Source organism: Daphnia magna, linkage group LG9 (genome assembly GCF_020631705.1).
Source record: "Daphnia magna isolate NIES linkage group LG9, ASM2063170v1.1, whole genome shotgun sequence".
Taxonomy (NCBI): domain Eukaryota; kingdom Metazoa; phylum Arthropoda; class Branchiopoda; order Diplostraca; family Daphniidae; genus Daphnia; species Daphnia magna.
Window position 1 is genome coordinate 3,565,730 of NC_059190.1, and position 26,757 is coordinate 3,592,486.

General features: G+C 41.3%; 4 protein-coding genes and 2 long non-coding RNA genes across 6 annotated transcripts; 3 read left to right on the forward strand and 3 right to left on the reverse strand.

The window, feature by feature from the left end:
- The first annotated feature begins 754 nt into the window (after window positions 1-754).
- Window positions 755-2,530, forward strand: LOC116930650 (protein CDV3 homolog). The gene is made up of 4 exons (XM_032938047.2): window positions 755-1,321; window positions 1,404-1,538; window positions 1,603-1,702; window positions 1,771-2,530. Exons 1-4 carry the CDS (start codon window positions 883-885, stop codon window positions 1,907-1,909), a joined length of 813 nt encoding a protein of 270 aa, XP_032793938.1. The 5' UTR covers window positions 755-882; the 3' UTR covers window positions 1,910-2,530.
- On the reverse strand, window positions 2,518-10,184 carry LOC116930622 (synaptic vesicle glycoprotein 2A). Its single transcript, XM_032938004.2, is given in 11 exon segments — window positions 2,518-3,370; window positions 3,441-3,600; window positions 3,671-4,173; window positions 4,241-4,329; window positions 4,960-5,148; window positions 5,564-5,733; window positions 6,322-6,473; window positions 7,938-8,118; window positions 8,525-8,633; window positions 8,635-8,673; window positions 8,758-10,184. Coding segments are annotated over 11 exon segments (1,923 nt in total). The 5' UTR covers window positions 8,908-10,184; the 3' UTR covers window positions 2,518-3,189.
- A 344-nt stretch (window positions 10,185-10,528) lies between these two features.
- On the forward strand, window positions 10,529-19,619 carry LOC116930608. Its single transcript, XM_045179342.1, is given in 15 exon segments — window positions 10,529-10,696; window positions 10,769-11,520; window positions 14,853-15,047; window positions 15,197-15,786; window positions 15,788-16,588; window positions 16,675-16,871; window positions 16,960-17,096; window positions 17,161-17,288; window positions 17,372-17,627; window positions 17,699-17,859; window positions 17,861-17,916; window positions 17,990-18,266; window positions 18,760-18,917; window positions 19,023-19,176; window positions 19,251-19,619. Coding segments are annotated over 14 exon segments (3,324 nt in total). The 5' UTR covers window positions 10,529-10,696; window positions 10,769-11,432; the 3' UTR covers window positions 19,377-19,619.
- Window positions 19,620-20,328: 709 nt separating this feature from the next.
- LOC116930669 lies at window positions 20,329-21,250 on the forward strand. Its single transcript, XR_004398481.2, has 3 exons — window positions 20,329-20,814; window positions 20,889-20,976; window positions 21,038-21,250. It is a non-coding gene; the product is annotated as an uncharacterized LOC116930669 (long non-coding RNA).
- A 304-nt stretch (window positions 21,251-21,554) lies between these two features.
- LOC116930668 lies at window positions 21,555-23,331 on the reverse strand. Its single transcript, XR_004398480.2, has 7 exons — window positions 23,199-23,331; window positions 22,998-23,121; window positions 22,779-22,910; window positions 22,597-22,710; window positions 22,462-22,536; window positions 22,316-22,401; window positions 21,555-22,232 (listed from the first exon to the last, which is right to left on the reverse strand). It is a non-coding gene; the product is annotated as an uncharacterized LOC116930668 (long non-coding RNA).
- A 533-nt stretch (window positions 23,332-23,864) lies between these two features.
- On the reverse strand, window positions 23,865-26,100 carry LOC116930637. Its single transcript, XM_032938029.2, has 7 exons — window positions 25,981-26,100; window positions 25,717-25,864; window positions 25,437-25,566; window positions 25,046-25,370; window positions 24,374-24,980; window positions 24,061-24,292; window positions 23,865-23,999 (listed from the first exon to the last, which is right to left on the reverse strand). Exons 4-7 carry the CDS (start codon window positions 25,365-25,367, stop codon window positions 23,901-23,903), a joined length of 1,260 nt encoding a protein of 419 aa, XP_032793920.2. The 5' UTR covers window positions 25,368-25,370; window positions 25,437-25,566; window positions 25,717-25,864; window positions 25,981-26,100; the 3' UTR covers window positions 23,865-23,900.
- Between the last annotated feature and the right edge of the window lie 657 nt (window positions 26,101-26,757).

The window sequence follows — 26,757 nt, forward strand, 5'->3', positions numbered from 1 at the left end:
GCTACGGCTACGGCTACGGGCAGAGTCATAGAACCCGTTCATGAACGGGTTCTATGACTCTGCTACGGGTTACATTTCGTGCGGAAATAGAAATTGATTTTCTGTTCTGGCAACACTGATTGTGACGTAATATTGCGAAAGAAATCAAGAAGGACGTGAAAGACAACTCCTCTTTTTCTATGTGGACACTATAATAGCAAAAACAAACTATGTATTTTGAGTGGCTGAATAAATATGATATTTTAATTTCTCGTGTATTTTATTCTACTGCTCTTTCTGTTAAACACGTGTATCGTAACGTATTTTAGTTTTTCTATGAAAATTGCCAGGGAGGCAGGCCACGGCGCCACGCCACCTGGTCGTAATTCCCATTCAAAAAGTTAGTTAAAGTTAAATGACATCGTGGTCTCGCAGAAGACATTGATAAAAAACAGAGAATGCATTTTAAATCTTGTAAAAAATTATATATTTTTTTATTTCTAGAGAATTTCTTATTGGATTTCGATTATTTTACGTTTTTCCTTCTTGAATGAGGAAAAACCTTCTTATTACTGTGACCAGATGGCACTCACAGATGGACACTTCTCAACCAGAATTTATTATAAAAAAACTCAAGTATTTAATGAAATGGTAAAACTTTGGCTACAAACAGATATTAAACTTTAAATTGTTACACCCGTAAAGCCGTTTATATTATTCGAATATAAATATATATCATCTGGAAGAAGGAATTCTCAAAGAGTATATCGCCCTCTATACAGAGCAGTTCATTCTGCAATGGCTGTCAGCATGTGCATGTAACATATGTCTCAACGTTCTCTTCCTTAAGTGTGACCTATTTTTGTCTTGCCATTTGAACACTGATTGTTGACGTCCGCCACAATGGCCGATCTAGATGATTTTTTTGCCAAGAAAGACAAGAAGAAATCTAAAGTCAAGAAGTTCACGGCTAGTGAGCTGTTGACTTCATCTAAGTTCCACCAGGGAGAAGACGTGGCAGCCGTTCCGACCGGTGTTCCCAGGAAACCACCAGTCGAAAGGCCGAAAAAAGAAGAAATTGTACATGAATCTGGAGACTCAGAGGCTGCCCCTGTTCAAAGCAAACCAACTGTAGAAGCTGAAGAAGAAGAATGGGGTGAATTTGAACAAGAGAAGGAACGTGATTATTCTGGTCTTAAGATCCAGAAGTTGCAAATCCAGGATTCTGAAGATGACTTTGGTGATGAATCTGGTGAAACAGAGCTGAATGAAGAGGGTGAAGTTATTAAAAAGGAACCTGCGGGACCTTGGAACAAGATCAATGCTCAGCCAACTACAAATGGTCAGTTGCCTGCATTAAGTCCCGTTGTAACCTCAACTTTTTTGAACATCTGTGATAACAAAAATAAATTATTTTATTGCAGTTAAAGTTAAAGAGGCAGTTGTGGAAATTCCTACTCCAAATACAGCTGGAGGTGTTTATATACCACCAAGTAAGCGAAACCAGCCTGCAGGAGGTAGCTCAAGCAGCTCTGCATCTGCATCAAGATCACGAATTGGTTAGAAATTGAATTTTAACATTTGAAAAAATATGGTTTATAATTAAAAATTTTCTTTGTTCAGGAAAAAAAGAGAAGGGTGCACCAGACTTGAATAACCAAGAATTTTTCCCTACATTGTCAGCAGCTGTGGCCATTGAGCAGAACAACTTGAAACTCAAGAAGTATAGTTAAAAAAGCTTCCATCTGTAATGTACTTCTCTTATTTTATATGATCTATACCTTTTTCCAGATTTGAACAGACGGAGCGTGGCTTTACCGAAGCTAAACCCAGTCGATCCCATTCTAATCGCAACGCCGTTGTTCCAGGGCACGAGGGTCCTCATCTCCACTTGGGCAACAAATTTAATGCCCTTTCCAACGACGACTAGATAAAGGAAATGTTAAGTCAGAAGTCAGGGTGTGTAAGTCCAGCTGTAAGGAAAGAAAAAGGTGAATGAATTGTTTCTGGTTGTAATTTCTCTTTCTTTCCCTCCTTCTCTGTGGGCGAGTCAACTGTCAGCAACGAGAGCACAGAGGGGAAAGGGAGGCAAATATTCAAGGGACTTTGTTCTATAGTTTATGCTAGCTTAATTGATTCTTCCGTTGATACTGATACTGAGGGCTTTCTTGGCGTTTTGCAGAGAACTTTGGTTCTCTGTAGTTTTCTTTTCCTGCTCTTTGATTGATAAGATGCAGGTGTGGGAATCGAGAGCTTTGATTTGCGGTATGTTTCTATTGAGTGCTCCTACGCGATCCTACTTGCCATTTGCGACCAAAATCAACGTACTGATCGATATTAGAGCCTATTATAATGAATTCCCTTTGCACTTTGATACTGCTCCCCAAAAAAACGTCATCCCGCGGGTGCCATCCTTCTTTCAGCAATTTACCGCTCTTTCTCTCCTTTCTCTTCTTGTATCTCCAGGTTTTTTTTTTTTTTTCTCGCTACCCGCGGCTGGATTGGAAATGACATGAAAACAAAACTAATAGATTGCAATTCAATTTTCCAATTTTTATTCATATCAATGTTCATTGTGGTACATGAAACGAGCATTTGACGAGTCACACGTCATCCTTTTTCGTTATTATTATTTTTGTTTAATTCTTTTTACACGGGTATCGTGTTTTCTATTTTTCTCTTTTTGGATTGAGCAGTCCATGCTGACCAGGGCGTTTACCTTTTGGTTTTAGACGAGCTGTTGAAGAGTTTCAACTTAAGGAGGAAAACGTAACATGGCTTAATTAAATGTCAGCCTTTTCATCTGATAAAATTCCTCCTGCTTCAAATTGTCACCGTTCCAGCGGACGATTCGTAAGAAGTCGTGCCCAGCAACGCTGTTGGTAAAATCCAACCAGAGTGAGCGCAGCTGGTGCACCTTTAAACCGATCTTGATTATACACTAAAAACAAGAGAAAAAAAAACGAAAAAGAAGAGGCAACAGCAGCACATAAAAACATTTCCCATAAATTGAGAGAGAGAAAAAAACAACATTCCAAATGTAGTGGTCTAAAGACGTATAAGGGGAGCAATGAGGAGAGTCAACACATGATCGTATTTGACATTTCAACAGTAAGTTTTGGATTTGAGGATGGCACGTGCTGATCGGCTGGGTCCAAGCCATGAGAAGAGGAACTTGAATGAGTGAGATCGGTTTTCTTCTCAATTGCATTAAAGGAGTGTGTGACGCGTTTCAACGATCAGAAGACTGACCACGGCCGACGTCAACATCACGCCGGACGTCACGAAGCAAGAAGCCAGCACCGTGCACTCGAGCATTGAATCGTAGACGAAGAGTCCTGCAAGTCCGGCGCCACGGCTTAAGGTGTTTATCAATCCCCAACCAGTCGCTCTTTAAACAAACAAAACAAGTTATGTCATACATTTGCGTACTTAGGTATTTGCAAGAGCTTAAGGCATGCCTGATAGATGTGGGGCATGTCTCTGTAGAGGCCACCGTCAGTGAAGCCAATCCGACAGCGAAAACGGCATTGAAGGCTGCTTCGACTGCAATGACAGCCTCTGGAGATTTAACAGCCGCTAACGTAAGTGTTAACAAACTACACGTTAGGAGGGATAGACCTATTTGTAGAACATAAGTAGTCAGCTTAAAAAGTGTTGAATTGACTGTTGTAAAAATGTGGCTTTATACTGATAAGCCTGGAGCGTCCAAATCGATCCATGAGGACGGCAGCCAAGACAAGGCCAGGAATGAGTGCGACCTCGCCTATTAAATGTTCGAGGAAGACTTCTCCCAGATGAATGTTGTAGTCGAAGTCGAGGGCACAGAACGCATCCATGCTGTCAAACGTAGTGCCCTCCATGGTGCAACTCTCGAAGCGATAGGGAAAGAAATCCGTGTCGACGAAGGTTGACTTTAAAATAGTGGAGTTGCGGAACAGGGACCGGCTAGATTTGATTTTGATGAACGAAACACGATCGAAGTAGCACGAATCGAAAACAACGTGATTGAGGATTAAGTTTTCGAAACGAACGTTGGTGAAACGACCGTTGACGTAGATCACGTTCTCCATTGACTGATTGAATTGGACGTCCGCGTAGCTAACGTTGGTCAACGTCGAAGATTTGAGTTTAAAGTCTTGTCCCTTTAGATATTTTACATATTCCGGGAACCAAAGAGACAGTCCGTAGTACCTACGATAATATTTTCAAACGATTTTCGATTAATTGACCATACAATAAGAGCAATTTTCGAATTTACCCAAACGAAGCGAAAATCCAAGTGACGAGGAGCGGAAGCGTGGCTCGTCTGTGATTAGCAGCAAAAATTTTCGAGATGAGCGATCCAAACTGTAGCAAAAATGTACAACAAGAAACCGTAAGAACCCAGTCACGATTTTTCGCTTCAATCAGGTGAAGTCGTCGATTTTTTTGTTCACTTATGACTGCGGACCAGGAAAAGCAAGAATTGACATTCAACGAAATCGTGCGGAGAGAATTAGTTGAATTCAAAAATTGCTATCCAATGGAAAAAAAAAAGAAAACTCGTCATGGTGGGGGGGGGGGGCTGAGGTTTTGATTAAAAGAGATTTGAATTTGGGTTTTCCTCTAATGTTTGATATGCATGCATTCGTAAAAAACCGCACAAACTAGTAGCGTGAAAGTATTTTTGGTTTTTCGTTTACAGATTGCTACAGTTTTCAAGTTAAAAGAAAATTAAAGAAGAAAAGGGAAAAGCAATTAAAATTAAACAAGAAATCTTTCTCAAATTGCGTTAAGATAAATAATAGTTGGCGGGTAGCCAACTATTGGATCAGATGAATCCCAGAAAGAAATGGCGCGCCGTAATCTAGATAATAAATTGCTTTACAGATGGCTTATTTGGGAATTAGGTTAATGTCAAATTTATAAGCCGCCTCTTATTATGGGAGGATCCCGGGGACTCTGGAAGAAACAATCGGATTAAATGAATGCAATTACATTGGCCAACGTGTAGGACAGAACCGAAAGAATAGATTTCTGTCTGACGGTCGTCGGATGAGGCCTAGCCTGGTCCTTGTCTTGGCTATTTTCTCTCCTAAGTTTGTGTTTCTGAGACGATGGCAGATCTGTTTCGGAGACCTTGTATTCATCCACAGTCAGCTTGGGATGATTCTTTTGAAATATTCTCTGTTGAACACGTAAAAGAAAAAGAAAACGGGGGTAATCAGTCGTCGTATTTTTGATACGCATACACCAGATGCTCAGTTAACAACAGCTGATCAGCAAATAAGAAAGCGTGTGCCATAGATATTATTGTGGTTAAAAGCGACTGGGACTTTTTGACTAAAATATAGGATGCTTCAATGTCCTGTCTGGTCGTCAACTACAGATAACAAGCGATTCAACTCAAATTTTACTGCGTGGTCTGGGACCCGCACTGTTATCTCGTCATCCATAGGCACTTCTGCTCGTACACGAACTTCATTTGCACGTCTTATTTATAGTCATTGCTCCATGAACTAGCTACATACGAAATAGCTACATGAACGTAGATTTCGCTTGAGTTTATGGAACCATCAGGAATGACACATTCATTACGTACTTGGTAAATGACGAGTGCCTCGCTTTCATGCCCAATTTGCAGTAGAATGCGCGGTGACTCGGGCAGCGCCAGTAGCCCAATGACGGCCAGCGGCGTGGGAATGGCGCAAACAATCAAGAAAATGTGCCAAGCGCTAAAATGTTCTTGCCCATCCAGCACCACCATCACACCTAAAAACACACATGTAGACACAAATCACGAACAGCGTAAGGAAATTTGTTGGAAACGTATCGATATTTTGCCGCATGCAAACCCAAAGACCGTGACCCAGTTCTCAGGTGGTACTTCGCATCAGCAATCGATACCTGCTGTCTTCCGTTCAATTGTTTTTGCCTGATTTTCATTATTGGTTGCATGACCTCATAAGCAGCATCCTCCTATTGCTGGTTTCAAATACGATTCTTTTTTTTGTTCTTTTGTTTTCAGATTTCCAACGGTTTCACCCACCCACATCATCCCGGTAACGTGCGTATATGTTTCTACAACTTACAGTGGATTGCGGCCAACCCAATTTCTCATCAAGGCTTGGGCGTATTACAGGTAACCCTTCATTGCATATACCAAGCTCATTTCTGCCGGCTTTCTAATAGATTCTATGGTAAAAAAAAAAATAAGCCCTCAATTTCGAGGATTTGCATTTTAATCGAGTTTGCAAGAGCCACGATGCAAATGACTCTTTCTGTGGCCAATCAATTAACTTTCCTCTCGATGCCTATAGTTCTGCGCAACGAAACAGACAAACAGAACTGGATTCTGACCTGTTTTGGGCAGGATGGCCCAAGCCATGAGGGCGACATAAATGCCTCCAAAGGCCCAGCAAGCGAGGAGCCCGCTCAAGAACTTGACTCTTTGCGGCCGCGGGATGAATTCACTGAAGTAAGCGATGAGTATGGGCAGCGAACCGCCCAGTCTGGAATATTAATGCACAATAAAGAGAAGAATGATGGACGAATGGAAGAATCAGTTCTAAATGCTCCGTTAAGTTATGACATAATGGAAGAAGAAAAAAAGGGGGGGGGGGGAGATGCTCATCTTCTAACGGATTTATATCACATTCTTTAACTGGACAAGCGCAGCCAATCTGGAGTCAGCTTGAATGACACGTTGAGGTAATAATAGAATAAATCATAACAGTATATGTAAGAGAATAATAGCCGAGATCGTTCACATCGTATTAGCCTAAGCTGTTTACGAGGGCGACTGGCAGCCGCAGCAGGGATGACGGTGCGATAGTGCACTTGCTGGAATGGGGCCCGGGGTTGGATGTCATCCGGTCTTTATCCGCACCACCGGCCGGCACCGAGGTACCATTCAATTATAACCCTTCAATAGTCTGATTCCTTTATCATTCCCCCCCCCCCCTTTCCTCCTCCTGACATGTTGGCCCGTTTCCCAAGTCCGCTGACTTTCCGTAATCCACACTAGCCTGTCGCCAAAATTTTCGCTTTCCTTCCCTTCTCATCGCGTGTTTGTCGATAATAAAAAAAAAGAGGCCAAAGATCATTTGGTTGGTAGATTTAAAAGAAAAGCAGCTACGACCATAGATGTAGGAAAAGGGACGGATTCAATCGAATGTCGTTATCATCGTCCGTCTTCGTCTTTCGATAGGAATCGACATGAAAAAAAAACTTTCTTCCTCCAATTTCGCTCTGAGAATCGGGACGTCAGAGTGGATTGCCGAGGACAAACACGCCAACAAAAGGAAAAGAAGAACGGGACACTGGTGGGGCGGCGTGATAGCTGGATGCGAGCCAAAAGCGTAACTCTCCCGTGTTAAGAAGAGGGGCTGAAAGAAAAGCTCCCAACGAGATAGAGTGAAAAAGCGCAAGGGAGGTACGAATGAGGTGGGAGAAGGAGCCTTTTGCTTGTTGGCTGTTTATGTATTGGTCTATTGGTTATTCGGCCTCTGCCCGGTCTATTTGTTTTGTTGATTACAACCGCGATAAGTCGAATGGATTGCCTCTAGAGGCTTTTACAAAACGCGGCAAGATAAATATGGTTGGGTAAAACGAGCTCGTTGGGGGAAAACATTTTTCTTAGACGACCGAAAAACAAAAACGGAGGAAAATTGAATAAGGAAATAATCGATATTCGGCACTCTTAGCGATAACAATATTTCAATTGGCGTCATTTCCGTAGTAAGGCAAGAAGAAGAAGAAGAAGACAAAAAAAGCTTGAAACCTAATTCCAAAAAAAAACACTTTCCATGTGTTCCTTATTGTCCTCTTTTCCTAGTGCCGGATCCAATCACTATTGTGATAACGGAGACCCATTTCGTCCTTTCTGTCGTAGCAACTCTTTCATTTTCCAATCTCTTCGCGCCTCTTTATCACAAATGGATGATTTAATGGGAACGAAAGGAGACGAGAATTACCCAATTCCGCCGAGTAGACGGGCGGTGAGGAAGGTGCCAAAAGTGGGCATAAGAGCGGCCATCAAGTCGAAAATTGCTGCCAGCGTCATGGCCGTTAAAAGTGTTCTCCTCCGTCCGACCCGATCCGCCATGCATCCCCACAATAGCGCGCCCGTCGCAAGGCCCGTGTACGTCACAACGCCTGATGCAAAACATAACATTTTTTTAAAAATCAATTAGAGCAGGTGGCAGGTCCTTACGGTGAGACTAAATAGCAATTAATCTGCCTATCCCTCACATTATTGATCGATTTCGTTATTCAATTGATCGGCAATAACGTAACATTAATCCCGTTACACAAACTTGACGTTCATCATTTTTTGTTGACTTGGTTTCCTCTTGTGCCCTGAAAATGTCACACAAACAGGCGATGCAGAGAAAAATGTTCGCCAACTAAAAGGCAATTGAATTCAGGTCATGAAACATCGATCGTCTGTTTGTTGTCAATTTCTTATACGTTCATATGGATTATGGACATCAATAAATCGGCCCTCTCCCTTTTTCATCTTTCAGTGAATAATGCTTAATATTAACTGCGCCTTACTAACCAAGAATCCGTTTTTCGGTTTGACTGATGCAGAAATCCACCTCGGCACTCGGTAAAACGAAACCCAGCACCAAGAGCTCGGCCGTGTCGGCTGCCAATCCCATTCCGCAAGGCGGCCAGCAATATGCCGTGGAATCGTCCGATTGCGCACTGGCCATTAAAACAGAAAGAATTCATGATGCAAAGCAATAACAGAGCTTTTGTAGCGAATCAAATCTGATTTTATATACGTACCTCGCTGATGGCTCTCTCGTGAAACTCGGATAGCACCGTATCGGCCGTGTCGTCTATGTGTCGAGGCACGCGCCCGGAAGGCTGCGTGTTCAAAGCCTGAACTTCTTCCTCCAGCGTTACTTCAGCCAGTGTTTCTTCCGTGTTCGTCATGTTTGTTTTGTTTCTTTTTTTTTTTTCCCCTTTTTCTCTCTCTTTTAGAACTTTTGTTTTCTATTGAGCTAGTGCAAGCAAGTTTTCCTGGATTGATTTTTTTATTTTTAAATTCAGGAGCAGATTGTGCTGTTGAAGTGGGTAAGATATGGACGTATACACGAGAAGAAGAGAAACACAACATCCAACGATTGGAGCTAACGCTGCAGGATCGATCTTGCTACACGGTTTGTTGGGCAACAGCATCAACCATTTTGTGTCTGCTAGACTGTTGGCATAGGTTGGCACTCAAATGGATGTACTCCACAACCAAACGGGCACGCAGAAGTGAGCACTGACACACAACGCACACACTTTGCGTTTTCTGTTTGCTTACTCAGCACAGAGTTGGGCACAATAGAACAAGACGATGGCGTCGCGTTAGCCGACCACTGACGCACTGCAGGCAACAAACAATGAACAACTGTCCCTGCCATTGCAACTACTTCGACCCCCCATCGTTACGTGCCCATCGCGCTTGCGTGTCAAAACTTTGCCTTTGCACCGGTGGACCAGGCAACCTTCGTCCTAATGCTTGTCTGTACGTCAGTGGTTGTTGCCTTGCCCAACTTGTTTTGTTTTTTTTTGTTTTTTTGTTTTTTTTATTTTATTTTGTCTTCTGTTTTTGTTTTCCTCTAACAACCCTTGGTGCAATGAGCTGTGTTCTAGAAACTCGTTAAGAACTCTTCTAGACTGATGCATCGTTTCACTTTAAATTTTCTTTAGGAATTTTGTTGTTTCTTGCCGCCCTAAGTGATGGCCACAGTTCGTTTTCTTGCATGGCTAGGCAGAAAGATAAGTTGATTTTACCGTTATCAGGACTGTGGCCTTTTTGATGACGATAAAACAAACAAGAGTTGGGGCAACCTTTTCCTTTTTTTTTTTTTTACGATAACACCTTTTCAACCTGGTCTGGCGTTTGCGGCTAAAAAAGATGTCGAACCGTATGACGGTGCCATTCCGCAACGGGTTTTAATGACAGCAATCAAAATGAAAAGGAGAAACTAGAGGAACTCTTTTACGGATCGAGTGAAAATGAATGGATCCTGTCATCGACAGGCGTAAGCCAATCCTGCTGAGCACTTTGGAGTGTGCATTTGTCATCAAAAACGCTTCAAAAGGAGGAGGGATCGAGTGAAAGTTCCGTGACGTCATTCCGGCCGAATCAATACGCTCGTGCCCGGCGCATTTCGTTCCGCTCGACGTGAGTATGTACTGTACATCCGCTGTTTGTATACATACATATTGAATGCAATGTCTGTATGCAGTAGTGTGTATATGACTACTGTACATGTTAAATTTCTCCATCTGCAGCGTGTGCCACCGAAGATACCAGCACATCCGAGATCAATCAATACCACTGGGACGATTGAAAGCAATGCACTCCTATCCTTCATACCACGTCACGCGTGAAACAAAAACCAAAAAATACACGCAGTCATATGCAACGGGAGAAAATGGAGATAACCTAGAGAACCGCATAAGAAATTTCCGTCTACCACGCCCATATAGGTAATATCGTATTGGCCTTTATATGCGCCATCTAATGATGCACTCTACAGACGTTTCAAATGAAGACCGGATACCCTTTCTCCAATGGGATTCTTTTGGAAAGTGCCGCGAGAGCAAAAGACATTCCGCTTTTTGGCATGTTGGAACTGAAGTAACCTCTCTCACCTGATGGACCCGGAAGGGGGCGGGTCGTCTTCCAAACCTGACCGCCCGGAGGAAACAGTTACGCCAACTATCGGTGAGAACTAGTAACTCAGTTGTCCTGTAGTTTCTTTTTCCCTGTGCATTTTCTATTTCTTCTTTACCTTAGCGGGGCACCGGCTCCCAGGTGTGTGTTACACTACACTACAGACGGCTTGAAAGAGAACTGTTGATAGAGCCCCGCTTTTGGCCTCAATTCTTCAGTCAGTCGCCTCGCGGGTTCACCTGCGCATCGCGGCAACCGTTCGTTCCCGTTGGGAAAAAAAAAACCAAAAAAAAAACAAAAGACGGTGGAAGTTTTCCATTTCATCATTCATCGACATTTCGATACGTGTGCGTTCTCTCGATTCACTTTAGTCTTCGATCCCGTTTGACTGACACGGTCGTTCGAGGAAGCGGAACAATAGCGAAATGCCTCTTCGGAAGCGAAAACGATTGAATTATTAAAAATTTAATCCAGCCGCAACATACGTGTGTGTGTGTGCCTGAAGTGTGTGAGTGTGTTCCTTCCTCGAGCGGATGGAGATTGTCTAGAGTTGAGTGATAACTGTTACATCAATTCGTTTCGAAAGAGGGCAGATTTGTTTATTCCCAGTGTACCTGTGACTTTAATCATATAAGTCGCTTGAGTGCATACTTGGTGTTCCAGCATCGACAGTCAACAATAAGAAACAACAACAATAGCAAATAAGGCAGACGAGAGGAGAAGAGAAAAAAAACAGAACAGATACACAGTCATCAAATTTAACGAAACGACTAGCCCAAAGAGCAAAATGAGGCCGCGTTCGACGTCCCACTTCTTCCTCCTGCTGCTGCTGGCGGTGATTCATCCTTCCCTTACAAGTCTTCAGGACACTAACAGTAAGCTCCATTTTGTTTATGTTATTTATTTATTTATTTTCCTTTCATCATTGATTTGCTTATTATCGCCAGTCTCTTCCACCACGTAAGAATCTGCTTGATTTATCCGTTTCTTTCACACACTATCGCACACAAACACTGTGCATAATCACGAACGTACTTCTGTTAGAATGATCATTAGTGTTGTATTTTTTTTTTACCTCATTTTTTTTTTTTTAACGGGAATGGTGATGATGAGTGAGAACATTTCAACGGGAGGGAGTCGAATCGTGTTGACCCATAGTTGAAATACTTTTGCCTAGTGCCTCGAGTCATGCGTGTTTCAGGGGAGGAAAAAAGAAGAGCCGGAGAGGGCACCATCCGACCTTCACTCCATTCTCGAACACAAACACGAAGAGAAGGAGAAAGAGAGGGAAACGGAGAAAAATAAAAGAGGGAGAGATTTTTTGGAATGAAGTAGAAAAAAAAAAAAAAGGAGAAAATGAAGAAAAGGGAAGAATAAGAAGGAAGAATGCCCCGTTGGGCTAACGGTACTCTTACCTCTCGACTGGCTGTGCCGCCATGTTTTTTCTCCTTACCTGTCTGTTTGTAAGAGAGAGTCTGGTCGAAACTCGTTTAATCTTTTCGTGTAGTGCGTCTTTCTTTGTTTAGTTTTTTTTTTTTTCCCCTAGAAATTCGAATAGTTAGTATTGTACAAGAAACGTGGTAGTAGATCTCGTCTGGTATTCGGTTTGGTCGGGAACTTTCTCTTCCGCCACGTTTCCGGGTTACTATAGTTTCACCAAGATTTATGTCTCTCACCTACATCCGTGACTGGAATCTTGCACCTGGCCAGCCTCCCTGAACTACAGTCGTTCCTTCTTACATAAAACAAATTCCTTTCGTGAAAAGGACATAAAAACTGGACAAAGAAAGAAATGGAGCTTCTTTTTTACGATTTTGTGACGTACCCTAGTATACATGAATTAATTGCAATCGCGTTTCATGGCGCGTAATCAGGTCACAACTGTAACATTGTCGACACGCGGTCGTCCATAGCAGGCGAATCCGATTATAAGAAGAACACACAGAGTGCGCGAGTTGCTGATTTAAAAAAAACAAACCCGAAAACAAATAAAATAATTTTAGGAGTGTTACCCGATTGTGCTCAACGCGCGCGTCAGATTTCCACGAAAACCAACGGAATCCAACCCTTTTTTTTTTTTTATCGAGATTTCATTAATTTTCTATCCGTGGCATTGCGTGACTCGGTCAATAGACAAAGGCGTGAGAAATTGGGTGCTTGTCCAGTCGAGCGGTGCTGACTGGACTAAGGTAGGATCTTGTGAAACCGTCCGAATAAGACGATTTTAGCATGACATCCGGCGAGGCTTGCAATATGTACCGTAAGGCCACGTTTTTTTTTTTTCCTTCCCATTCTTGTATTGCACTTCAAATTGTCAGTCTCTGCCCCCTTCCTCACTTCTGCTAGTGAGAAATGTGCGTGAGTACTCGACCTCTGATGCCCTATAGCGGGAGCTCAAACCGACTATCGTACACGTAATCACAATATATCTATTTTCATCACCAGCAACCGGCGAACGGGTTCAGGCTGAGGTCCAATAGAGCGAAAAGGCTTTTTGCCGTGTCTATACGCTTCAGGAACGACGTTTCGGTCCCTTTAAGCGGCGACTGTTAAATCGTAACCGTGACCTGTCCGAAATAATTTCTCATCCACCACGCAGTATATTCATTCGGCATTTTCACCGTCTTTTTTGGAGTCTAGCTGTGTCAGCTTTTCGTCTCCCTTTTGTGTATATAATCAATCCATCGATTTGCTGGAAGCTATCGGTCGTTGTTGACCGCTAGGAATATAGAGTTGTGATCTCCGTTACAAAGGAATTAGGTGCTCTATCGGTCAAGACAGTAGTAAACATCTATTTTTGTTTTTCCTTTGCTTTATAAAAGTATAACGGAATTTTGATTTGATTTGATCTTCGTGAAGAACGCATTCACGTTTCGTATAATGTGAGCGCCTCGTTAGAAAGCGGGTCGTCAAACGGTTGTATATCTCTCCTGGCTTTCTCTCGTGTTGATGCAATAACTATATCCTTGAAAGACTTGCCTTTAACATTAGTCAAACAGAGTTCCGGGTGAAAGTTAGTATTGACCTAGCTGCTGCTCCTTCATTTTCTCCGCATATTTTCCGTTTTCTTCTTAACACCATCGCGTTGCTGCCAAAGTCAGGGAAAAGAAAAATCTATTGGGTCGGGAGTAGATCTTAAAAAGTGATTTTCTGGCTTTATCGTTGAGAGCAAAGCCACTCGTTTATTTGGTCCCGACGCACGCCCGTCGCGGAGAAAATGGAAAAGAACTTGATGGCTGTGGTGTTATTGTTGTTGCCGGCTTGCTTGTGTAATGGGGTTTTAACCGATACAACCCACGGCGGATGTACGGCGGAAGTTGTTACACCTCCGGCTTTCTAACTTTTCCCTTTGTATTTTCATTTCATTTTGTTTTGTTTTTTTTCCATTTCCTATTCTCCGTCGTTCGAGAGGAACGAATAACAATGTTTCCTTTTTTGTTGGTTTCCAGCTACAAAGCTATATACGAGGCTCTTTGTTAGCTTGTTATGAAGAGCTTGTTGTTAACTACGAACTAGGGCCAATGACTTCTCCTTCCGTAGTAGACGAACTTTCAATTCGGGCTTTTCGATCAGCATATCTATAACTGAGATTCTAATTAAATTACAGACCAGCAAAGCGCTGAAGTTTCTTTTGTTATCTATTCAACGACGACGATGCAAAAAGGAGAACGAAACTCCTAGAATAGAGAACAATGATTTTTTTTTTTTTTTACTGATTCATTGACAAAAAAAAAAATAAAAGACAATAGAAAAGTTGCCGACTCAGAGACAGCTGGATTCATTGTCAACTCAGTAAGCAGATGACACATTCTGAATTCATTTGAACACAATACTCCTTCGTCTGTATAAGCTTCTGTATAATGTTACAATTTTCGCTTAGTTTAGGACCTGACGCTTGAAATGCAAAATTGTTTTCTTTTTTTTTCATTTTTTTCGTTTTCTGTCGTTACCCTCAGCGTCAGCCATTTAAATTTATTTGAAACGACAATCGTTGTGGTATTCTGAATCACCTTGGCTTTGTGGTGTGATTGGACTGCGCTTTTTCCTCCTTTCTTTCTACGTTACTATTGACATTAAAGTCAAATTACAACACTTGAAATTTTTTATTTTTGTTTTTTTTTTCCGGTTCTCTTCCTTTTCTAACTAACCGTCAATATGCAGGAATTTCCGTATTAATAATTCCCTTTTGTTTTTGCTATGTTTTTAGGAGAAAGACAAGGAGAAAACGACAAATTTCTGCTGGCACGAGATGAACGTTCTGCCGTCGTTCATTTCCCTGATGACAACAAACAACTTCCGGTTCAGTCTGGCGGAGCCTTACCAACAACATGGAGATTCCAGTCGGATGACAACCAACTATCCAATACGCGCCAATCCAAAAGCCAATTTTCCATTCCATTAGGTAAGGCCCCTTAATTTCCACCCCATCCAAATGAAATTGGTGCAATTGTGTCCATAAAAAAAAAAACAAGTCGCACTTATCTACGGGGAAAACATTACAACGGCAATAACAATTTCATTTCCCCCTTTTTATTTTCTTTGCCACTCCAGGAACCACTTCTGGTATGATGGTGCCCGTTTCAGGTACGAGAGGCATGCCATCCGGTGAAGGCGTCAAGAAAGGACGTAAAGCCAAACCGGATGTCCAGGACATCATCTCAGGCATCGTTCACTTGCTTGGAGGTAAAGTCAACCTTCACGCGGCCAACGGTGCCACTGAGGCCCCATCGGTCACCTCCGGCAATCCTTCAGGCACCACCCTTTTGAGACCACAAATGCTGGCCCCGCATTCGACGCGAATTAACAATCGTGCACCACCACGAATCTCTCAAGTGCCCTTTGAGGCCATTCCGCTGGAGTTGGGTAATTCAGCTGGTAGACCCGGTCAGATGTTGCCCTTTGGTGTGCCGTTAAGGCCACCGATCTATCCACCCAAACTGCCCCAGACCGGGCAGAACGTTCAAGGGCTTCCCTTCACCTCTGGAATTCCACTTCCAATTCAACTGGTTCCGCCCGTTTCACCAAATCGTCCGTGGCCTCCTGCGAACCCCATCTTATCGGAACCTAGCCCTTCCGCTTTCGTAACGGAGAACTCGACCGTTCAAACAAGTTCGAGTCCACCCCCCGTCGTTCATGTGATAGAAAAACTTATCGAAGAGTTCCATCCCGTCTAAAAGCGAAACAACTTTGACCAACTACTTCCCGGAAAATTCCAGTGTCCGACATCATCCGGTGAGCGTAGTTCCCACTACAACAACGACAACAAGTATACCGTTACCGGAATCAACGGCCATTCCGGTTCACCAGTTCACCAGTTCAGTCGATGCCATATTGCAATCGTCTATCGAAGATGGAGTCTCCTCCAGCAGCCTTATCCCATTGGATATCCCTTCTATTGTTCCAGCCGTTTCGACCTCATCATTGCCCGTAATACCCTACGCCAGTGAAATCTCTTCCTCGTTGTCTATCCTTCAAAATTGGTCTCCTGCTCCATCGACTGTGCCACAACTGGAAGCCGGAACGGCCCCAAGTGTTCCGCATTTACCCGACAGTAGTAGCTACACGCCTCCGCTCCCATCCGGTCGTCCAGGACAAGTCTTCCATGATGAATATTTGGCTCCAGCTAATGGCTATGGAGAGATTGACGTTATTACAAGCGACAACATCCAACCTCAAGGAAGTTATGGAGATACATTCGAACTGGTGGTGACCGCTGCGCAGAATTTCGGTGGCTCTTCGCCGCCCATCAATAGCGCAAGACCTTACGTCATTCCAGTCCACATTGACAATGTCCGGGGTGGATTGCAGGAGCCTTCCTCCACAGAGACTGACGAATACGTTTCAATCGATGGTCGAAAAACGTACTTTAACCTATTTCCGACGGAAACAGTGGAAGCAGCCGAACCGGTGGTTCAACCGACCGCCATGCCGAAACCAGCACCGGTATTGTGAATTGATCAATTCCTTTCAACCGATCCATGTGACGTTTTGACATAAAAATATTTGGATACGATTGCACATATTCACAGATAAACAGTAATAACGGGTACGGTTACGCTTACCCGGACAGTCCTGTTGAACAAGCACGACCAGCACCAGCGTCCAGGCCCAGTTACACGATGCCAGCTCCAGCAGCGAGGCCCAGCTATCCGAAACCAGCAGCACCAGTTGTGATTAACCGACCCACTGCTTCGCTCGTTAGAAGACCATCAACAACTCCACTCAGGTCTGTTATGATTGCATAGTACAGTAATAATAAAAACAAGCAAAAAGCAAGACTGCTTATTGATGAATCACGTTTTCACGTAAAATAGTCGAATCGATGCCTGCATAGTCGGCGACCCTAATGCCTGTTTGGAACCAAACGAATCGTGCCAGGTTGAAGAAGACGGATCAGCTTGCACTTGCAAACCTGGTTTTGGCCGGAAGAAGTCTAGCGATATTTGCAAAGGTGAAACGAAAAAAGCTTGTTTGTTTGGAAATGTCACTAATGTATTTCTTGATTTTTATGATAGCTTTGACCGGACTCTTGGTTTCAATTAGATTAGACCGATTGGATAATCAGAGGCTATCCTGGTCGTCTAATTATGCCGATCCCACTAGCCCTGACTACCAGCAATTGCAATGGGAAGCAAATAAAGCCGTAAAGATATCTCGTTTGTCGTTTCTACTAAAATTGATGTATTTAATTCCAATGGATCGATTGCTTTTAAAATTCACTCACAGATAAGTTCCTTGATGGAAATGGCACCGCTGTCGTCCCACTTTGTTTCGTCGTCTGTCAATAAGTTTTATGCCATTGGCAACAAAATCATTGTCAATGCTTCTGTTTTCTTGGATTCGACCCCAGAAACACAAAGCGTCACTGTTCGACCGACTTTGCAAAAGCAGCTGTCTTACGTAATCCAGCAACGAAATAACAATCTAGGCATCAGCAGATTGTGGATTGAAGGACTCACAAATCCAATTCCGGCTATTCTGGGTAATTGTTACATTTCTTTGTTTTTCATATTGCTACCTGTCCTAAATTATTTCAATATGAAATCTATCCAGATCTGAATGAATGTGGTGCTCCAGAACTGAACGATTGCAGTGACAATGCGGAGTGCATCAATAACCAAGGCAGTTTCTCATGTCAATGTCGACCAGGATTCTCTGATCCATATCCAAATGACCCATTCCAATCTGGACGTCAGTGCAATTCCTGTACGCGAGACTTACTGCAATAATAGAGGGGAATGTCGAATTGAGAATGGCAGGAAAACTTGCTCGTAAAAAATAATTCAATTGCCCTTAGGTGCAGTGAATTGAATTTTAATAGTGTTGTTTGTTTCTTCATTCCAGGTGCCAAGGAAACTACAAAGGGCAGACGTGTGAACTTGATGGTGAAGTCTTGGGCGTGGCCATTGGCGCATCGGTAGCCGCTGTCATTATTATCGTCTTGACCTTGGTATTGCTGTGTATGTGGAGTCGCCGGTGGCGACAGAACCAAGAGAAAATGGTCGATCGAAGTGCCTACATGGAACAGCTGAAGACAATGCCATTCCCAGCCATGATGCAGGACCGCATCCGATGGGCGCAATACGCGGAAGCCATGGCATCCGCCCACAATCTGTATGCGGTAAGTCAAATGGCAGTGAAAAATTAGTGTATCTTCCATTTACTATCACTTCATGATTGATGGACGTGTTGACAATCAACATACAGACACCCATGCCTCCTCCTTACTTCTATCCAACCCCTTCGACTATACAACCAAACCCAGCTCCTTCGCTGGTTCGCCCAACGCTGTCTCCTCCGCCGATCCCTCCTCGAAATAAAGTTCCCGTACGCCAAGCGGCTTCTTTACCCGTCGGCCTGGTCACGTCTACTGCCAGTCAGATGATCACCAATCTTCAGGAATTGGCTCGCAAAATAAGCCGCAAGAAGAAATCCGCCCCTAGAGTGAGTAGACGCCCAGGAATCCGCCCCCTCTGACGCTTGACGCAAACTTAGACGATTGCTTTATTAATGACTTCATCTCCATCACGATTAACTTGGTGTTTCTTTTTTAGCTTCGCTCGTTGCTTATTTTTGTATTTTATGTGTATCTGTGTGTACGTTATGTCCGATAGCCACCCGATCCGGTCAATGTGAATCCGCACTTAGCGTTGATATCGCCAGCTTATGCGGTCGGAACAATGAACAGCATCAGCCGAGCTAGTATGGCGCCCACTTTACCTTTAGTGGGTCAGTTTTACGGGTCTCGGTCAACTTGTGGTTCAGTTATCAGGTAAAAATCTGTTTTTCGTTTAACACACAAAAAAGCACTGCATTCACGGGCTTCTCTTTTATTTTAACATGCTCTTTCGCTTTGGGTCGCATTGTCGTACCGTAGTTATGGTAAGAGAAGTGCACCGCCTCCGCCACCTTCAAATCCCCCGCCAGCTTTGCAAGTGATGGAGACGAGCGAAGAGAGCGCCACCGAAAGTGATGCACCCATTGCACGTCCATTCCAAGTGCCTAGACCACGTAGTCGCTCGTCTGCATTTGTGAGTTTAAAGTGATATTCATGGAATCTGTACATGATTCAAAGTTTATGATTATTTTCCTTCGTTTTAATTAGTCATCCAACAATATCTACTTCGAGGCAGATGCGCCCTCTACCAGTAATGACTTCTCCAACCAATCGCAAATTTCGTTAAACACTTATCAGCCCCAACGTCAGGGTCCTCGCTATTATTACCGCTAAATATCTAAATTAATTGGGTTCGTTTTTGAACGTATTATGGGGACTGTATAAATTAATCCATGTTGGTTTTTGCGAGGAGCGCGGTATGATTCGTTTTGGTTTATTCGTGAAAGTTCCAAGTAAGATCTGCTGTTTGATTCCATTTTCACTATTCAACCTGTTTTTTGTAGAATAACTTAACCTTTCGTGATTTGTGTTGTCAAAATGCGCATTCGATCTGAATACATTATTACATATTGTAAATATTTCTTTGTTCGTGAATTAACTAGTCATGGATTATGGCCAATAAGAATAAACCCTACTTTTACGTGAAAATGGCGTACTTCTCTTTTTTTCAAAACCTAGATGCATTTAGATTTGAAATTGAACGAGGATCAAAGGTCACAAAACGTGAATTTGCGTTGACCTTATAGTTTTTGAGTTTGTAGAATTAAAAGTGGATTTGCTACATACGGAACCCCGTTTGATCCATTGTCTTAGGAGCAACTCTTGTTCTCTAATTAACCTCGTAACCAGCCGTTTAAAAAATAAACGAAAACGAAGTGTAGTTAGCGCACCAACTCTATTTTTTGTTTTTTAACGTTTCGTTCAAAAGCTTTAAGACCAATAGAAAAATAAAACTTGATTTCCGTGATTATTATTCAATTCTGAATAGAAATCATGTATTTTAAGCGAAATTTGAAATTGGGCCAAAAATGGAAAAGTGGGAAGGCTTATACCCTTCCCACTTTTGTCAAAATCTGCAAAAAACGAAAATCTTATGGAATTCGATAAAAATCACACGGCATAATCCAAATTGGACGTTGATTTCGAATTAAGCCCGATTTAAGCCCGACTTTTTGTACAAAAATAAAACGAAAACAAAGTGCCGATTTTTTGTACATAAAGTCTGGCTTAATAATTGAAATATATTTCGATAGATGGCAGTGCAGATGTAGATGGCAGTGCATCTAAACCGATCTAGTGGAATAAACATTCGTCTGAAGTGTGCCATCGCCATTGTGAACGAAGCATGGGTGACACTGACACTGCAAATCATCTCCTGATACGTTGTCCGGTTTATACAAATCTTTATTACTTTAATGTCTTTTTGTAATTCCTTGGGCATTAACACTCTAATCAACAAAGAAACCGCCTTTTTCACGTTACTTTTACCAATTTTTTCATACTCGTACATTTAGTTGATTATAGAAAACATCTTGCCATTCATACGAATGCCTTTGTCTTACCTGACCTAACACGGTCAAGAACGAATTAGCATGTTAACACACATGCTAATTTGTTCTTGCAACTGGCCGAAGCCTTTTTGTCAAATTTTGCATATTTCCTAAATTTAATAACACACAAGCATTCTCCCATGTGCCAGGCAACAGGTTACAGGTATGGTATGGTCCCCTTTTGGTGTTGAGCCTGGGCTACACCGTTGGTTATTGAAAATGTTCGTCCATTTTATAACTTCGGCATTCTGAATGGTTTTGTTCATCTATTTGTTCTTGTTTTTCTTTTGATTAGGTGTTGGAACAAATAATTACATGGAGCTGGAGTGTGAATTTGGGACTTGATTTGTCATCTGTTGGTTGAGGTGGAAAAACAGTGATTGGTAAGAATGGAAAGAAAGCATCATTAACACCTCAACTCTTGTAATTTTGTCTATTTTCCAGGTATCCACTATTTGATTTCCACACTTATCATTGGAACTCTGGGATGGTAGTTGTTGTTGCAGGACACTCTCATTGGTTCGTTAGTGAGGTTCCAGAATGCAGCATTCCATAAGCAAGAAATATTATTTGCCGACCGTCAACACAATACAGATTTTTTAACTTTGTTTTTGTTGCCTTGATGGTGAAATTGAATTATATTGAAATTTAAAAGTTTTTGAAGCTATTTGCCTACTAGTGAGAAAACATGTAAAGAGTTGCTCAAATGTGTCAACAGAGCAAAATGCAAAACTTGGATTGAATTCGACAAAACTACTTTGAGTTTGCAGTGGCAGAAATTTAAAGTTGGTGCCAGGATAATGGTTCTCCATGTTGAGAATTTGAATTGCAAATTTTAATTCTGTCTATAGCTTAAAGTATATAAGTACCTGTTGCCTATAGGTTACCTAATGATTATTTAAGTTGTCATATCTTGAAATTGGCTTACTTCTTCAATACTAAAATTCAATAAACAAAGATATAAATGGAATTGGTTTTGTATTATCCCACCTCCACCCACAATTCCACCACAGTTTTACATCACACATTATAAAATAAATACAATACATACATGCATAGGAATACAAACACATAAGTTAACCCGTTGGCTGCCAAGCCATTACAACCCATAGGTTGTTCTTCTACAATCGCTACGCATCGTTTCAGATGGATCCGATGAAAGGAGGACTTGTCCGAAGACAAGTCCGGGCTGACTTGACGATGGAGACCTTTACGGGAATGCACACCCCAGGTACTCCACCATCGCATCGACAAGGGAAAGTCCCTACTGGTGCATTGCCTACGGCGCCCTAAGGCGCAAGGCGACTGCCCCACCCCATGGGTGATCAACCATGGGGCAGAACAGCGCCGCCGGTCCCTACAACTAAAAAAAAAAGGGGAGCAAAATGGGTGGCAGCCAACGGGTTAACTTTAAACATACACTATACAACAATACAAAACAACACAAAACAAAACAAAACAAAACAAAACAAAATACCAAAAACGCGACGTTCCACGATGACGGCGATGAAGAGAAGCCGGGCGCGAGCAAAGATTATGCGGCAATGACGGTAAGGCGAAGACGGCGAGGCGAAGACGGCGAGGCAGGTATGGTCCAAACAACTGGTAGGATGCCCTTTTAAGCCTGGGTGGATGTTGCCTGAAGAGAAAGTTGACAAATGAGAATGTCAACGTAATTCGTAATGCAAAAACCCGTTTTATTTTTATTTTTTTTTTACTCACAAGGAAATTCCACGAGAAATCTAAAACTGCATGACTCGTACGGAAAGACGATTTGGCAGCAGGATTAACAATGACATTTTCAATTTCTACAACAAAGATTTATATGTAAAAATGAGAAATCCAGATAATCCATCAAATTAAAATACCATGGTATGGCATCAATGGAGATGAACCTTTATTCCTGTTTGCATTCGGCAGGCTAAGAAGAAAAGAAGAGAAGCCTGTGTAGAGAAAATTGTTACTGGTGCATGTAGTGGAAGATAAGTCATATTCTGTAATACCACAATGAAGAGCTGAAGTGTATGGAGAATGGTTGGCTAAGCAGAGAAGCTTCAAAATCTGGATACATGGGATGCTGAAGGCTGATGGTTAGCAACACATAGTAGACGAAGACTCTGTGGTTTAGTGACGAGAGAACATATCACTAAGTTATAAGAAAAGAGTTCAAGTCCATTAACAATACCTGAACAGGATGGTGATGTTCATGTCTCGGGCATAGTGGTCACTGTTGGTCTTCTTAAAGTGTCAGCATCCCTTGTGGTACATTGATAGCAGGAATGCAGGCTACTGGTTCAGCAGCTGACAAGGCAAAACCCTACCACATACAAAAAGCAATCTATTTTAAGGACCTTCTTTTCAATACATACACAACGATAGCAATACTGAACAGATAATAACATACCGCAATTTTTTTGACGAAAAATCCTTTGAAACACTAAACAGGTATAAACGTAACAAACACCCATTTAACTTGTCACTCGTAATATTTATCATAGACGCACATAAACGCCATCTAGTTTTTCTGCCTGAAATTAAAAAAAAAAATAGATTTTACTTTTAAATCAGTACAATTCTTGCTTTTAAGTGCTAGAACTTTACTAACCTCAGAGCTCAGACAATGGTTCCAATTTTAAACAGATGCACCTAGTTGCAAGACGAGGCGCTAAACATTTGTAGCTAAAACTGTCTTTGCTCGTAGGGTCAGCCTGTACTGTTGATAACAAGAAAAACACGGAATAAGAAGCTGCAACACCCTAACGCATACAAGAAAAACATTTGAAATTTTTAGAGTAATACAGCTCATTTTTTACTTTTTGCAAATTGTCACGAAAATTTTCCGGAAGTAACCGGAATTAGCCAATATCTCCGGAAATAGTGAGCCCATAACAAAACGAGTAGCATTTTTGTAATGCTTATCAAATTTGGGGTTGGAATGACGTGTTTTTAGCCAAAAGTCGGATTTGGACCAAAATCGCGATTTTTCATGAATGCAGGAAAATTTGCGATTTTTTACGATTTTCGGGTATTTTGAGCTGACCCATGGAGTCGACCCCAAATTTAACGAGAATCACGAAAATGTGAATCTTTTTTCTGACAGACCAACAAATAAGTAGTTATTTGACATTTTCAAACCGGAAGTCAAACCGGAAGTTGAAATTCTGGAAATCTAAAAATTAAGCTTTATTGTTCTCATCTAAATAGTTAACAAGATTTTGATAGTTGTAAAAATAAACCATTGTTTTTGATAAACCAAATTTTTGAGCTTTTCAGTTGTTTACCGATGATGTGTACACAAAGTCACGAATTATACCTTATCATCAAGGTCGTCAAGAATAGATTGAAGTTTATCATTCTTAATGGATGCGATTTCAACGCGAAGTTCCTTTATCTTCAATTTTAGTTCCTAATTTTTAACAAAATTTAGATGCGGTAAAAGAAAGAGTTATTAGGTATATCACACATACTTTGATTTGAATGTTCTTTTTCTCGAGTCTTTTTTTTAACTGCAACTCATTTTTTCCTTTCTGACTCACTTTCTTGGCTAGTTGTTTCAGACTCATGTAGCAGTGATTCAGTTTAGTATGGTCTTTCACAGTTTTTTGGCGTTTCAATCGTTTCCTTAAAGAAAAGTCCAGTAATTTACAACTAGAACAGGGTTTCATTGTTTCTTCGTTGGAGGCAATCAAAATCCTACAGCTAAAAAAATAAATTAATATTGCATTGATTAATGATGCAAATAATGATTGAATTAATGATGGGGAATATTTATTTACATACCTGTTAGCTCTCCAAACATTAGAAATCTGATTTCCATTACGAACTACTGTAGATTGATGTGGATGCTTAATAGGGTTGTGCATAATGCCAGGACATATTTTCGATTTGTGTATGCTAAGCAATAATTCTTCCATATCCTTTGAAGTACTTGGAGTACAAGATCCCTCAAAACTGGGAACTTTTTGGGAGTGAAAGGTTACGGAAACTTTTTGATTTTTAAAATCAATGTTGACATCCTTTTCAATTACTGTTGTTACATCTTTAGTCACAACTTCGAAAAAATTACAGCTATCAGCAGTGGGTTTTCTCACATGCCAGGAACTTGAAGGTAATGCAACGTGGTGGGCTTCATCAACAGAAAATTGTTTGTCTTGCGGTTCCAGTTGATAAATATCTATTTGTTCTTCTTGCTGTTTTTCCATTAGCAATGAACTAGCAGAATTTGGGTCCACAGATTGATCGACCTCATTGTCTCTTAATACTTTTGTCCCCACAGTACGTCTCTTCCTCACATGGTGTGTTTTATAGTTGGTTATGTTTCCAAGAGGTAGTCGAACAGTAGGAGGTTTCCTAACAGTCTTCTTCAATAACAACTCTACAGGGGTTCCTATCCAACAAATTACATGAACCTGGTTAATGGCGAATGTTTGATTTCAATTTGTAATATGTTACCTTTGAAAATTGTTGGTACAGCACCCACTTTTAATTTCCAATTTTTCCTCTGCAATTTAATTTCCTCCCCATTGATGATTGTAACATCATCTTTGATTATCTGAGCTTCATCAAAGTGTTCATGACAAACAGAGTAACGGTTTGGTAAAACCGCTCCGTCTTCTTTAGGAATGTTGTATGCCCATATGTTTGAGACACTTGGATCACTTGGTTTACCAAATAATGAGACTTTACTTTTCTTTTCGACAACGTTATTCTGCGAAGCTAGCCCGGCTTTTTTCTTGGGACCATTTATGCAGCCAATAACTACACATTGAGGCATTTCCTTTTAATAAAATATAAATTAAAATATTTGATCACGAATAGGCTACATAAAATTTAGTTAACTTACAATAACATGTTTCCTCGCCAGTATCACCTCTTAGTCTATGTCTATGACGAATTGACGATATTGATTATTACCGCTCTTTTTAGGGCTGCTAGTTTTAGGAAACAGCGTTTCACGATTCTATGAAATTTGCCTGAAAATGGGAAAAAGGTGGTTTAATAAATGAATTTATAGATCATGACTAGAGATCCGATAGAAATTTTAAAAAATTCACACAACAAGGGGAATATCTAAGCTATATCTACAAAAAAATACAACATTGAAAGGTTAATGGTTTACTTACAAGTTTACGGTGTGTGAAGACCCAAATCAGTAAGCAAACGAGGAAAAATAATGGCTTTCAGAAAGTTCGTTCGACGCGCCACCATACGGCATAGGACATTGATCATTCCTCTCAGCCCTATCCCCGATCGTAGTCTTTACTTCGTAGTCTGTGATAAAAGTTATTTGGTGTTTTAAAAATTCTTAAAGGACAATTTCAGTTCTGACACCTAAATCGACTCAAATCGAAAAATCACAACTTAATACGATTAAACCCGATACTTACTTGGTATTTAGTGAAAACCTGCAACCGAAATACGACAGAACTTGTAAAAACAAATGTTTCGGGTTCTACTAGTATCTGGCTGGATGCAGCTAGACTGCGCAAGGCTCTTTCAGTGGTTCGTCTGCTCACGCATGCGTCGCGTTGCGCATGCGTGAACGAAAATGCCACGAGAAATTACAGTTTTATACTTGTACAACCTTCCACTTAAATTGAATGAAGTGACTTTTTTGTATTCTTAAATTAGTAGGAAAAACCTAAAGTTGGAGGACGATACATTTGTTTCTCGTTACTAGTTTTGTAAAACAAATGGTAAATTGGTAAAATGAAACAACACGTGACCTATTGCTTTAGATCAATTGTTTTCACAAGTTGAGATTGATTCCACAATCTTCAGCTTCCCAGGCAGACACCCATCCACAAAGCCATGGTTGATAGATGATATTTAAAATCTATTAATTAAAAAATGTATATTTTAGGTTATTAGTCGCAGAGGCAGAGAACAATGTGTGGAATCTGATACTCTAGTCCTCGAAACCCCAGCTGCCCTTCTGTTTCAACAAGGCTATAAAAAAAGTATAATATTAGGAAGTAAAGACTGAAACAAAAAACAAATGATTTAATTTAAACTTTATTACATTGATTAATTTTTTAGATTTGGCGATTTCCTGCTTATTATTATTGTTGCCTTTAACTTTTGGAAACATAGAAGTGATTACAATAAAAAAAATAATATTTCAGGCCTTAGTCTTCCGATATTTGTCAAAATCCGCAGAAAAC